Genomic DNA, 15,501 nt, shown 5'->3' with positions numbered 1-15,501 from the left:
CTGATAATTAGAAAATGTAGGTGCTAACCTCGCTAAAGGTGGTGGGGAGATTTCCCCAGATCTACGGCCACCAGTCTAGGTCCAGGTGGGTTGTGGACTTCCGGAAACATCACTTCCATTTTCCCTCTGATTAAGGGAGTTCTCCTGCATCCATTCCACCACAACCTGAAAGCAATTGTTTAAAACAGCTCTATCTGCCTCACTGTTGGTATGTAACCGAAGAAGTTGTGTATCAGTGACGTAGCACATTCATGTGTCTAGCCATTCGACCAAATGTCTGATGCCAGGAGAGTGATATAAACTTTTAATATTGTGGCGACCAGCAAGTGAGACCAACGGGATGATTTGCATATGGGAAGATGACCCGTCAATTTCATTCACAGAGGGGCAGTGTAGGTTTTGTCCAACTAGTAGAAGAATGTCCGCATGATGCACACCCCAACCTTGATGCCCTGTTCTCTATGGACACAAACAAACCACATCATCTCTAATTAGCAAGTGCTCTCCTGGCCCAACCACAGCAGTATTTATCTCGGTATGGAGCCAAACACTACGATTAACCCACCACTGTACTGAAACCTCAAACACATACAAACTTTCTTTCATGTATTCGCATGTGTTTACCCACTCATCACTGGCCTACTTTTCACCTGCCATCACTTAAACGCTCCACACAACGCATTGTAGGTCATTGTGAACAAAATAACACAAATCAGCTATCTTTGCACTGGCCGCTGGTCAAAGATCTCCGGGGCCTTAAAGCGCTTCTTTAACCCACAAAGTTCGAAATGGGCACACAGCTTTGATCTCCTCACAGAATGCACAGTTCTGCACAATCGACCAGGCCAGACTTCCTCAGTCTTCCCCATCTATGAAAGGTGAAATGGAGAATTAATGGGCGAAATATCTAAAAATCACATGCTCGTGTCTCTGTAACTTAATTATAGAAAATCTCATGGTATCAAACTGACAGTCCAGAACAGCCATGATGCTTCTTCCCGGAATCATCTACCTGTCTGTTAGCCTTCATCGGTGCAGCAGGTGCAGTGGTATCGGAGCCCAGCAATTTGAGAGACTATCCGCCCCCTGATTATGACCAAACAATATTCCTGCGCACACAGGCCGCAGCACCTTGCGTCAGGCAGCGGAGCCAGGAATGTCGCCTGTGTATTCCATGCCTTTAGGGAAGGTTACTGTTCGGTGGACTGGCCGGCTCCACTGGAGCGGGGCTAGAAGGGAACCATTTGCATTCATTGAGAGGTCATTAAAACTGGTTCGATCAACCCTGGGCAGGAGGTCTCTGACTCCGAGGCCGATCCGTAGCCCTTGGGAGACTGTGGAAAAAACAGGCGCGCACACAGTTTATTGTGATGTCCAGGTGATCGCAAGGTGAGATAGAGGCAGCGGGAGAGTGACAGCTGCCCCCGCCCTGTGGTCCCCGCCTACCACGCGCTGCAGCTCGAGCGCGCCTCTGACAGGTCCCTTCTGCCGCGCTCAGTGGCCTCTCCACAGGGCACAGGTAGAGGCTCAGCGGGGAGATGGCCGAGGATAAGACCTTCCGGTACGGGCTCATCGTGCTAGGCTTCTTCCTCATCGTGATCGGGATGTTTATCATGAGTGTGGAGAAACCACAGGTCTTCGTCACCTTCTGCACCGTCGGGGCACTGCTGGTGCTGGTTGGCATCGTGTGGAGTATCTGCCAGTGCTACCCTAAGGTAGGCAGTGCAAATCTTTACCTGCCAGCGGCCCTGCCGTTTAGGCCCCTGACGGAATAACCCGGTGTAAAATAACCATGTAGCGAATAACACTGGCACCTGATATCTGCACCTTGTTATGATCTCAATCGCAACTGAGAAATAAGGTGAGCTAGCGGATTTTGGAGTCTTTTTGCTCACATGACTACCTCTTCACACCTTTTTTTGCACCAAAAGTCACCGGTGGTCACCAGATGCAAAGACCGTCCCTGGGTGGTTATTTAATAATGGTGGCGCGGCGTTCATGTTGTGTTGCTCTGCTGAACGTGTCTTTTATAATGGCACGCAGATCGACAGAATGGTTTGCATCACTTTGCTCAATGGAAGCGTCCGCAAAAACTTTAGTACATAACCGAGCTAGTCACGCAGCTGTTGATGGGAACGTGCTAAACCGGGCTTAAATGCTACTTGCAGCCATTTTAGGACCGCCCCAAGTCTAAACGATGCCATAGTGAGGTGTTCAGGGCCTATGAGAACACGCCTGCCTTCGAGATATACCTTAATTTGACGTATCGTGTCCAAATAGGTCTGCAGTGGCTTCCTTGCAGACAAGTGTCCTGCGGCGTAATGTCAGCAGTCTTGCTGACAAGTGCACGTACTGTCACGTCGACAGTATGTGAGCGGTCTCGCTGCGAAGTGCCTTTACTGTCGCATTGAAAGTACACTCACAGCCTTCCAGTGACAGCCGCACTGTCCACAGAAGGCAGTGTAGTTTAATCCCATCAAATGAACAGTAGCTGCCTTGTTGACAAATGTCTTTACTGTCCCCCTGGCCTATGACTGTTCTGTACCGCTGAGGGTACAGCAGCAGTCTTGCTGTGATGTGTAAACTGTCCCAATTAGAAGTTAATAGCAATTATGCTGTGATGTGTCTACTCTGTCCCACAGAAGGTATAGTAGAAGTCCAGTTGAGATGTGAAAGTACTATGGCATTTAGGGTATAGTAACACTATTCTTTTGCTGTGTATGTACTGCTCCACTGTGACTATTGTATCAGACTGGTTGTGATATGCATACACTGCTCCATTTTAGGTTAAGGTACAGTGTCAGTCTGGTTGTGATATGCATACACTGCTCCATTTGAGGTTGAGGTATAGTAGCAGACTGGTTGAGATATGCATACACTGCTCCATTTGAGTTTATGGTATAGTAGCAGTCTGGTTGAGATATGCATACACTGCTCCATTTGAGGTTGAGGTATAGTAGCAGTCTGGTTGAGATATGCATACACCGCTCCATTTGAGGTTGAGGTATATTAGCAGACTGGTTGAGATATGCATACACTGCTCCATTTGAGGTTAAGGTATAGTAGCAGTCTGGTTGAGATATGCATACACTGCTCCATTTGAGGTTAAGGTATAGTAGCAGTCTGGTTGAGATATGCATACACTGCTCCATTTGAGGTTAAGGTATAGTAGCAGTCTGGTTGTGATGTGTATGCACTCTGTCACTGAGAGTATAGTAGCAGTTTTGCTGTGATATGTGTATGTGGTTCCATACAAGGGCAAGGTATAGTAACAGTTTGTTGAGATGTATATGTTCTGTTCCATTGATTGTACAATACCTGTCTTGTTGAGATATGTATATACTGTTCCATTTGAGGTTAAGGTATAGTAACAGTCTGGTTGAAATGTGCATTGAATCTGATATTGAGAGTATAGTAGGTATTTTGCTGAGATATGTGCACGTGGGTCCGTTTGAGGTTCAGGTATAGTAACAGTTTTGTTGAGAGGCATAGGTGCTGTCCCACTGAGGGTACAGTACCAGTCTTGTTGAGATTTGTATATTCTGTTCCATTTGTGGTTAAGGTTGAGCAGCAGTTTTGTTGAGATGTGTATGTCCTGTCCCATTGACGGTACAGTAGCTGTCTTGTTCAGATATGTATATACTGTTCCATTTGAAGTTAACATATAGTTTCAGTGTGGTTGAAATGTGTATGCACTTTGGCATGGAAGGTATGGCACCAGTTTTGTTGAGATATGTATATACTGTTCAGTTTGAGGTTACAGTTTAGTAACAGTTTTGTTGAGATGTGTATGTTCTGCCCCATTGATGGTACAGCTGCTGTCTTGTTCCGATATGTATATACTGTTCTATTTTTGGTTAATACATAGTAGCCGTCTGGTTGATATGTGTATGCACTCTGCCACTGAGGGCACAGTACCAGTTTTGTTGAGAAAGGTACTGTTCCATTTGAGGTTAAGGTATAGTAACACTTTTGTTGAGATATGTATGTACCGACCCTTTGACGGTACAGTACCTGTCTTGTTCAGATATGTATATACTGTTCCATTTGAAGTTAACATATAGTTTCAGTGTGGTTGAAATGTGTATGCACTTTGGCATGGAAGGTATGGCACCAGTTTTGTTGAGATATGTATATACTGTTCAATTTAAGGTTACAGTTTAGTAACAGTTTTGTTGAGATGTGTATGTTCTGCCCCATTGATGGTACAGCTGCTGTCTTGTTCCGATATGTATATACTGTTCTATTTTTGGTTAATACATAGTAGCCGTCTGGTTGATATGTGTATGCACTCTGCCACTGAGGGCACAGTACCAGTTTTGTTGAGAAAGGTACTGTTCCATTTGAGGTTAAGGTATAGTAACACTTTTGTTGAGATATGTATGTACCGACCCTTTGACGGTACAGTAGCAGTCTTGTTGAGATATGTATATACTGTTCCATTTGAAGTTAACATATAGTTTCAGTGTGGTTGATATGTGTATGCACTTTGGCATGGAAGGTATAGTACCAGTTTTGTTGAGATATGTATATACTGTTCAATTTGAGGTTACAGTTTAGTAACAGTTTTGTTGAGAAGTGTATTTACTGTCCCACTGATCTTACAGTAGCAGTCTTGTTGAGATGCCTATGAACTGTCCTTTTCACGATATAGTAGCTGTCTTGTTGGGATATGCATGCACTGTGCCATTGTGGTTATAGTAGCAGTTTTCATGTTGAGCTAACTACATAGGGTTCCATTAAAGGTTAAGGTATAGTAGCAGTCTTGCTGGGATTTATGCACTCTGTCCCACTGAGGGTGCATAGTGCATAGTAGGGCCCCCTTGCTCAAATGTAATTGGACTACTCTGTTGAGGGTATAGTGGATGTCTAGTTGAAATATGTATGTTCTGTCCCACTGAGGGTATAGTAGCAGTCTTGCTGAGCTGTATATGCACTGTCCCTTTGAAGGTATAGTAGGAGTCTTGTTGATATGGGTCTGTACTGTCCCACTGAGGGTATAGTAGCAGGATGTTGAGATGTGTTTGCAGGGTTCCAATGAGGGCATAGTAGTAGTTTTGTGCACATACTGTCCCATACCCATACAGGGTATAGTAGTAGTCTTATAGAGGTTTGTGAATGTACTCCACTGTAAGGTTAAGGTATAGTGGAAGGCCTAGGTGACATATGTATATACAGTCATCTTGAGGGTATAGCAGCACTCTTGCTAAGATGTAATTTTACTGCCACATTGAGGGTATAGTTGCAGACGGGCTGAGATGTGTATATATTGTTCAATTTAAGATTGAGGGTTAGCAGCAGATCTAGTTGATATTCATACATACTGTCATCTTGAGGGCATCGTAGCACACTTGCTAAAATGTAAATTGTACTGCCCCATTGAGAGAATAATAGCAGTCGATATGAGATACACTGAGTTTGTCCTTCTGAAGGTGTAGAATTACTCTTGAGAAATTCCTTCTCCCTCAGAGCTTGACAGTGCTTGGCCCATGAGATACACTGCTCTCAACTGTCCAGGTATGAACTTGAAGGACACAACTTGTGATGGAGTTGCTTGTACCGACCATTCTTAGCTTCGTATGGGGCAGGGGCAGACCGGTCTGCACGTGGCTGCTCCTCACTGATATTGACCCAGAAGAGCTAAAATGGTGGAATTTATTCCAGCATCTCAATTGTTTCTGCAGTGTCAGCAGTTGATGTAATGTATAGTACTGTCTATTACCCGATTTTGAATCACTTAGAATTTCGGCAGCTAAGTCAAGGGGGCTCAGGGAACTTTAGCAGTTTGTCCAGGATCACGGAATGTGGTAAATTGCAGGAGTCGGGATTCAAATTAGTTCTCCCGGCTTGGCAGTGGCAGCTTAACTATTATTAGGAAACTCCCTGAGGTTGCACTGGGGGAGGAGGATGAGGGTAGATGGTGGTCATGGGGAGCTGCAGGAAAAGTGAACAGAGAACACAATTACCACTAAGAGCACAAGCATTTGCAATGCAATAGGTCTTGCATTTGTGAGAGTTGGAGCTATTGCGTTGTAAATGACAATGTATTTTGCCTACGTGTTTTGGTTTGGTGCAGTGGATGTATGCCAGGTGCCACAGCAATCCTCGAAGGCTTGTCTTTGCAGGAGAGAGGACACAACAAGTCCTCCATCTTGGGAGTGTTTTTACCTCTTTCCTACAGACTGGATGTGATACCCTAGCGATGCAACCCTTTCTAGTGTTTTTACCTAAACCTTTATAACACCAAACAAGCCACAATGAGGCACCTTTGTGGCATTTAACCCAGAGAATGAGGGGTCAAATAAGTTAGGAGCAAATTAAAGGGGGCAGCCATATATTTCTGCGTGTTAAACTTTTAAAGGAATTATTGCTCTACATTGGCAATACCAGCCTAACTTTTAAAAACATTGGCTGTATACAAAGAGAAGAGGCAGCTTAACTGTAAATGAATTATAGCAATTTTGTTAAGAATGGCACTTGCTTTACAGCAACAAGAAATGACAGAACCTGTATTACCGAGCGCTATGTTAAAAAAACATAAAAACACGTTATTCCCAGACTGCCCCAACACACACCAGGCAAAGAACTTTAGGGGAGAGGATGTGGCATAAGGTCCAGAGCTGCCGACCCCAGAGTTGGGGAACGTGGTTCGAATCTTGGCACCAGCTCAACATCCTGTGTTTCTAGGCAAATTACCTTATCTCCCCTTGCTACCAAATATGAATGTGTGATGTAACTGGTGCTCATGTAAAGTGCTGTAATACCTTTGTATTGAGTTCACGCTAACTGAACTCTATTTAAAGAGGTCCAATTTATATCCAAAAGCAAGATGTCTTTTGCTATCAAACTTGAGGCCATGAAGTGCTTGGGTCTGGTTTTGGAAACAATATATTTCACCATATTCTTGCCTAGAACTAACCTATGTGCTAGGTTGGTGACCCTCTAGAGTTTATCAAGGCCCAAGGCCACGTACTGTTGCCTAGTGTTAAGCTCTACTCATGTCATGCACCTATTGCAGAGGTCTTGACAGAATGAGTATGTCACAGATTCCAATCCTGACATAGCCTTTTCATTTCTTCATCTCTGCAAGGTCGATGCAAATGAATTATAGCGATTTTGTAAAGAATGCCACCTGCTTTGCAGCACTATGAATTGGCAGAATCTGTATTACCAAGCGCTACATAAAAAAACAAAATATTTCCAGACTTCCCCAACACGCACCAGACAAAGAACTCTAGGGGAGAGGATGTGACGTAAGGGCCAGAGCTGCTGACTCTGGAGCTCAGGAACACGGTTCGTTTCTTGGCGCTGGCTTAACATCCTCTGGTTCTGGGGAAATCTCGTAATCTCCCCTTGCTACCAAAAATGAATGTGTTCTTGTGTAATGTAACCGGTGTTCATGTAAAGCACTGCAATATCTATGTATCAAGTTTGCACTATATAAAACTGCAAAAAAATAAATAAAGTGCTTCAATACCTTCATGTTGAGTTTGTGCTACAGAAAATTGCAAAAAATAAATAATCCTGACATAGCTTTATCATCTCTGTAAGGTGTAATGCAAATTAATTACAACACTTTTGTTAAGAATGGCACCTGCTTTGCAGTGCTATGAAATGGAAGAACCTGTATTACCAAGTGCTATATAAAATAATGAGTTATTCTCAGACTGCCCCAACATGCACCAGACAAAGAACACTAGGGGAAAGGATGTGGCGTAAGGGCCAGAGCTGCCTACTTTAGAGCTGGGGAACATGGTTCGATTATCGGTGCCAGCTCAACATCCGGTGATTCTGGGCAAATCAATGAATCTACCTTTGCTACTAATAAATTAATGTGTTTTTGTATAATGTAAAGCACTGTAATACCTTTGTATCGAGTTCGCACTATATAAAACTGCCCGAAAAATAAAGCACTTAAATACCTTCATGTCAAGTTCACGCTACATAAAACTACAAAAAAATGAACAAATAAAAAAGCCACCGCAGACATCGCAAAGGAACAGCACGATGCCGAAAACCAAGGAAGATGAAGAAACAACATACCGCCATGAGCGAAAATAGTTAGCTGACGCAAAGCTATCTGGACGATCATCCAATATTCCATGTCACAGGATCAGTCTCCAAGGCAGTAACAAAACAGCCTCAAGGCGGGACAAACGTAAAACATTTATCAACGACACCAAGGGATTTTTGAAAGGCAGGCCCAGGAACAAATGAAAGTGATAGGCAGGAGATGGGTGTGGTTAAAGCCCTGAGCACAGATTACAACATGTTGAGAAGAGAAGCGCTTGTGCGCTGCTGTGCTCGACCTAACAATGACTACAACAGCAATAGTACGACTGCTACTACTAGTACTGCAACTAACAATAATAATAATTTTAATATAACAATAATATCCCAAATACTGCAACAGTTACTAATACTAATAATAATGGAGGATGTAAAGATACCCCCAGGGCAGTAACATTTTGGTGGTATCCCTGTTTTCTCCTACGGGAAAATACATTTTAATAACAAATCCATTAGACAAATATACGAAATGTACCTTTGTGTTTGTTTCTCTTCAAAGAAAACATTTACCCGTGTTAGGAGAAGCAGTTACACTGTATGTTATAGAAATGCATCATGGGTGCAAACTTTTTTCTTTATTACTTCGTCTTTTAGTGACTAACTCACCAACCTGAAGCATGTTCTGCTTAAGGGGCATAAAGGAGTGAGCCTGTTAAATACAGAGGCCGAGATTTACAAACAACTTCCATTGGGTTTGTATTGCTTTTTTAATGCAGATCCAACTCAAAGTGTAGTGTTGGTATTTACAATCCAACGCAAATCACCATTTGAGTTGGATTGTAACCCAAAGTAATGTAACTCTGTGCAACATGGTGCCCTGTGTTAGTTTGCACCAAGGGGGTGTTCCGTGGGTGGTGCATGGGGGTTCCTTTGCATCCATCCATGGATGTTGATGCAAATCCATATCTACGATGACTTGGAGATATTGAATTACACCAAAATCCTACGTCTCCCTAAGGCTGGTGTAACAAGAAGAAATATTTTTATTTCTCTTTGTTTTTTCTTTTTTTATGTGTGCTGTATTCTACAACACACATACAAAGAGTACATTGCCTTTCAGCATAGTTAGGATTGCTTCTTGCATAAAAATTATACTGACCACAATGCAGTCACCCCTGATCTACGGTGCAAGGGTATCTTCATTGGCACATGGCAGCATAAAGTGCGCCAGTGCAGGGAGCTCAGGACAGCGCCACATCTTTCAAGATAAGGCACTGCTCTGTTCTTTCCTGCTCATGCAATGCAGTGCACCAAGTTCACTTGCTGTATGTATGTATTTATTTTTAAATCTGAGCCACAATGTTTTCAGTCCACATGAAGCGTTCCAAAGCCCCAACTGGCTCATTCTGGTTGGGTATATTTTAAGCCGTACAGGAGTAATCCCTAATAATTGAAGGTATGCCTAGACCTGATATGAAGGGAAAGCCATGTTTCTGTAAGGTAACTGAGTGCCAGCTACGACCACTTCATTTTGCAAGTCTCTAATTGTGATTTTTTGTGAATCACAATTAGAGACTCACAAAATGAAATGTACTAATGTGTCTCAGACAAATTTAGCGATTCCCGATGGGGTCGCACATGATCTACCTCATCAATTTTTAGGCAAGGGTCGCTCCCCTGGGGGCAATTTTATTTTAGGTCATTTCTGCCCCTTGTGGGGGCAGATCAGCCTATTTTTCTTAGGCCAATCTGCCCCCAAGAGGGCAGAAACCACTAGACACTGGGGATTTCTTTTTGCACCAATTTTACACAAGGAGAGCGACCCCTTAGGCAAGGGTCGCTTCCCTGAGGGGCAAATTTATTTTTGGCCATTTCTGCCCCCCTTGGAGGCAGATCAGCCTTTTTTAATTAGGCCAATGTGCCCCCCTTAGGGGCAGAAACCACTAGGCACCAGAAATTAAAATTGGTTTTTTTTTTTTCCCGATGGGGCGTGAGCCCTTAGGCAAGGGTCTCTCCCCGGGGGGGAGGGTTTTTTAGGCCAATTCTGTCCCCCTTGGGGGCAAATTAGCCTATTTCTATAAGGCAATCTGCCCCCCAGGGTGGCAGAAACCACCTAGACACCAGGGATTGGTGTGTGTGTGTGTTGTTTGGAGGGGGCAGCCCCTTGAGCAAGGGTCGCTCCCCATGGGGGCACATTACTGTTGGCCATTTCTGCCCCCCTTGAGGGCAGATCGGCCTATTTTTTAAGGCCCATCTGCCGCCATGGGGGACAAGAAGCCTACCAGGGACCAGGGAAGATTTTTTTCAAAAAAAGAGTGTGGGGATATGGCCATTCCCCCACCTCAAATAAATGGGGACAAAGTTGTTCTGCCCACCAGTGGGCAGATGGGGCAATCACCCTCGATCCACTCCCGGGGGGGGGGGGTGGCGGCAGAAAGCCTACTAGATGCCAGGGAATAAAAAAAAAAATAGTGGGGTGATGGCTACCAACCAGTATGGGGATGGTTAGGCCCCCACCCCAACTAAAGGGGGTAACAGTCACTCAGCTCTCCCCCCGCACAATGAAAGATCTTATCCCAACGGCAAGCAAGAGGACATTTGATTATTTTGGGTTTTGGTTTTACATTTGGGCCATGAGAGCTTGTCTAACTCTCAAAATCGTCCCACTTGGAATGGTGAGGGCTGCACTTTTGGACTTTGGGACACTGCCATTTAGAAAAATCTACGAGACATAGACCCATCTGAAAACTAAACATCTGGTTAAGTCCAGAGTGGTGTGCTTCACATGCACCTTACACCATTTTCCTACCCACAATGCCCTGCAAACCTCCAACTTTGCTTGAAATCACACATTTTCCCCACATTTTTGTGGTGGAACCTTCCGGAAACTGCAGGAATGCACAAAAATCCTTCCACCCAGCATTGTCGCATCTATACCGATATAAATTCTGCCCCACTTGTCGGACAATTTTTTTTTTTTTCCAAACTGCCCTTTTGGATCTGCTTTGGTTCCCCCCTCAATTCGATATGTTTTGGCTCTTCCCTGTCACAGGCACTTGGCCCACCTACACAAGTGAGGTATCATTTTTTTCGGGAGACAGAGGGGAACACTGGGTGGTAGGAAATTTGTCCCGGTGCGGTGATCCCACAAAAAAATGTGGGAAAAATGTGATTTTTTTTTTTAGCTAAATTTTGGAGACCCACTTTACAGCTCCCTGGACTCCCTTGAGTGTCTAGTTTTCAGAAATGTCTAGGTTTGGTAGGTTTCCCTAGATAGCTACTGAGCCCAGGCCCAAAACCCCCCGCAAAAACAGGTCGTTTTGTATTTGATAATTTTGATTTGTCCGCGTAGTGTTTTGGGGCATTTCCTGTCGCGGGCACTAGGCCTATCCACACAAGTGAGGTACCATTTTTATTGGGATACCTGGGGGAAGGCTGGGTAGAAGGAAGTTTGTGGCTCCCCTCAGATTCCAGAACTTTGCAGCACCGAAATGTGAGGAAAAAGCATTTCTTTTGCCAAACTTTGAGGTTTGCAAAGGATTCTGGGTAACAGAACTTGGTGAGAGTGCCACAAGTTACCCCATCCTCGGTTCCCCTGGGTGTCTAGTTTTGAAAAATGCACAGGTGTGGTACGTTTCCCTAGGTGCAGGCCGAGCTAGAGGCCAAAATCCACAGCTAGGCACTTTGCAAAAAACACGTCAGATTTCAATGTAAAAATGTGGTGTGTCCATGTTGCGCTTCCTGTTGCGGACATTAGGCCTACCCATACAAGTAAGGTACCATTTTTATCAGGAGACTTTGGGGACCAAGGAATAGCAGAACAAGTATTATTGCCTCTTGTCTTTCGCTACATTTTTTCCTTCCAAATGTAAGATAATGTGTAAAAAAGACGTCTATTTGAGAAATGCCCTGTAATTCACATGCTAGTATGGGGACCTCGGAATTCAGAGATGTGCAAATAACCACTCCTTCTCAACACCTTATCTTGTGCCCATTTTGGAAATACAAAGGTTTCCTTGATACCTATTTTTCACTCTTTATATTTCACCAAATGAATTGCTGTATACCCGGTATACAATGAAAACCCATTGCAAGGTGCAGCTCCTTTATTGGCTCTGGGTATTTAGGGTTCTTGATGAACTTTCAGGCCCTATATATCCCCGCAACCAGGAGAGTCCAGCAGACGTAACGGTATATTGCTTTTGAAAATCTGACATCGCAGGAAAAAGTTACAAAGTAAAATGTGGAGAAAAATGGCTGTTTTTTTTTTCAATTTCAATATTTATTTTTATTTCAGCTGTTAATTTCTGTAGGAAAACCTTGTACGATCTACACAAATGACCCCTTGCTGAATTCAGAATTGTGTTTACTTTTTAGAAATGTTTAGCTGTCCGGGATCCAGCATTGGTTTCGCACCCATTTCTGTCACTAACTGGAAGGAGGCTGAAAGAAAACATAGTAAAAATGGGGTATTTCCCAGTAAAATGCCAAACTTGTGTTGAAAAATGTGGTTTTCTGATTCTAGTAGGCCAGTTCCTGTAAGCTGGGAAGATGTAGCACTGCAAACCCTTTGATGCAATTTTCAGGCAAAAAAACAGAAACTTTATTCTACAGCCCTTTTTTCCCATTTAAAAAAAAAATCTCTATTTTGCCTAATTTCTTGGTCTCCTCCAGGGCAATCTACAAACTCTGGTTACCTCTAGAATACCTAGGATGTTGGAAGAAAAGGACACAAATTTGGCATGGGTAGCTTATGTGGACAAAATCTATGAGGGCCTAAGTTCGAACTGCCCCTATTAGCCAAAAAAGGCCTGGCACCTGAGGGGGAAAAGGCCTAGCAGTGAAGAGGTTAAGGAACCCATAAAAACAGAACGTGATCTTAAACCTCTAAGATACCTGATTGTGATCTATACATGAAAATATGCACAGTAACTGTATATATTATTTGTATATATAAAAAACAAGTTTTTACCCCACCTATGACTGCAAAGGGGAGCGGGATGATAAGGGTGTCAGAACCCTTCGAATGATGAAGTGACGTAGATACACATTGCCTACAGTACTTTTTCCTCATCTACTTTTTCTGGGACTTGAACCCTGGTTTAGTGGTTCAAGGAATAGCAAGCTTGGGTGTTGAGCACTGGTTGGTTGATACTACACAAAAGTGATAAATAAATTGCTTAGTTATTGCTTTTGAATAAGGATGAGTTTGTTAATTTCCCATCTTTTTCATGGAGCATCATGCATTTGAGTTAGGGCATGCCGCAGGACATGTTCAGCCTTCCTAGTACAGCAAGGCAGTAGGGAGGCGCATAGGTAACTATGGGCCCGTCCATTTAACGCCTGCCCCAAACAGCCATTAAAATGGCAGAACAAATGTTGCAGTAAAATCTTGTAGATTTCACTGCAACATTTTTTGTGGCCTTCATGCGTGGGACACCCCCCGCATACATTATACCTGGTGCAGGTATAATGTGGCACAAGAGGTTCCAAAGTGGCGCAATGCTAGCATTGCACCACTTTGTAACTATGGCTTGGGGAATTGGCCTCCTTAACGTCACATTAGCATTAAAAAATGACTCTAGTGTGGCACAAGGAGGCGCAAGTGTCTTGTAAATCTGACGCTAAAATGTTCCTGATATGGCCCCAGCTCTGTCTCGTACTGCATGAACATCAAATGCCCTACCTCCAGGTGGAATAGAGTACTACAGATTGACTGATAGTCCTGCCACTCATCTCACAACCTTGAAATTACTCCCATTGATGACTGTGTCATTTTCACATCCTCTCTGTCTCATGCACAAACATTCCATTGCACAGTTAAAGAAAGCATAAATACACCCCAGAATGCTCCCTGATCTCATCCAATCAAAGCCTACATATGATCCCACAGGTCACAGTACTGTTGAAAAGAAGTAGATGTCTCAAAATCCAAAAGCCCAGGCTGTGGGCCATGCACCATGTGAACATTCTGACTCAGAATAACCACTGTGCTCTACGAGAATAACTTTTAAAAACTCTGCACTCACCCCCTGTTAATTCCATGCACCTTGAAGTGACGTATTTCATAGTGCTGGGTGATACTAGATTTAATGCTTCAAAGACCGAGGTCTTGATCTCGATAAGGTGGACCACTCCTTCTTCACATAAGCATTGCAGTGAGAACTAGATTCCAACCAAATATAACAATGCAAACAATAATAATAATATTAATGCAATCAATGCAATGCAAATAATGCAACCATCAAATGTTCACACTCCCGGTGTAGCCACCAACCCAGACCTTTTTCATTTATGGCACATGTTAATGCAGTATGTGTTTCATCCACCAGTTGCTCATGTGAGCTGCTTTGAATTATGTTACCTCGTACTGCAGTGGCCCTTGTAGCATTAACATCTGACCTGGTCTAGGGTAATCAACAATCAACTAAGCCTCCTAATGTCACTCACAGTCCAAACTCATGCTGTCCATCTTATCTTTGGGACTAAGTGATTGTGTGAATTCTCCCTGGCCTTGAAACCAGGATTCTGGCTGACAAATACAGAATCAATTTCTAGACTCTAAGATTTTCTGCTATTGAGATCATATATTGTTTATTTATTTAAACATGTTATGTATCATGTTCTGCATAACCAAATTGCTTAAAGGCACTTTAGAGTAGACTCTCAAGAGAATTTTGGAACCTTTGGATGAGAATCGAGGTTCATAAGAGCAGCAAGATTCCTGGGTTTTCAGCTTTTCTCTAAAGACAAGGAGTTGTTGGAGATGTGTCTGTGCTGAGGGAGGATGTTCAAAAGGTGTGGTGCAACTCTTGATAACTCCTTTTTCCGAGGGTCTTGTAGATGCTCTGGTTACTTTAAGGAGGGTGAAGTAGTTTGAGCAGAGAGGATGCCTGGCTGGTGTGTGCCTTGGTTATGTTCAGCCGGCATGTTGGTGCAGACCCATCTGAACATATAGATGTGATGCAGGTTTTTTGATAGTGATTCTATATTTTCCCAGCAGCTACTAGAGGATGCTGCAGTGCTCGGTGATGGTTTGGGTTTTTCTAAGCCCAGAAATTAGGAGAAATGCCATATTTTGTGCTTTTTGGAATCTGTTGATTTGGTATAACAATATTCTTCATTATAGAGGGAGGTGCCGTTGATGATGTGACAGTAAATCTGCTATGGAGTGGGTGAACAGTAACTTTTCTGAACAATATGATTTGATAGCAGGAGTGAGTAAATTTGAACATTTCTATAGTGTGCACTATGGGGGTGAACTGTCTCTTGGTGCTGGTCCCTCTCAGACCCACATCTGAGCATACCCTTAACACTTAGGGCAACTTTAGCAACACAAAAGTAGCTAGGGTATGCCCAGATGTGGGTCCCTTGCTCGTTGCACCATTGGATTCAAGCTAGTCTGGCTGATGAAGGGTGATACCCTGAAACCAGTCCTAGGATGCTTGTTTCCTGTCCAGGGAGGGCCTGGCATGGCAGTTCGAGCTGGAC

At 43.5% G+C, this 15,501-nt stretch overlaps 1 protein-coding gene across 1 annotated transcript in view; it reads left to right on the top strand.

Moving 5' to 3' along the window:
- Nucleotides 1-1,363: 1,363 nt before the first annotated feature.
- Nucleotides 1,364-15,501, top strand: part of BSND (barttin CLCNK type accessory subunit beta) — a 154,494-nt gene continuing 140,356 nt past the window's right edge. The window contains exon 1 of the mRNA XM_069232607.1: nucleotides 1,364-1,715. Within this exon, the coding sequence (XP_069088708.1) occupies nucleotides 1,539-1,715 (177 nt within the window). The 5' untranslated portion in view covers nucleotides 1,364-1,538. The remainder of the gene's footprint in view (nucleotides 1,716-15,501) is intronic.

The sequence above is a fragment of the Pleurodeles waltl genome, chromosome 4_2 (genome assembly GCF_031143425.1).
Source record: "Pleurodeles waltl isolate 20211129_DDA chromosome 4_2, aPleWal1.hap1.20221129, whole genome shotgun sequence".
NCBI classification, from domain to species: Eukaryota; Metazoa; Chordata; class Amphibia; order Caudata; family Salamandridae; genus Pleurodeles; species Pleurodeles waltl.
The sequence above is the reverse complement of the archived record's forward strand: the minus strand, read 5'-3'. Positions and strand labels throughout refer to the sequence as shown.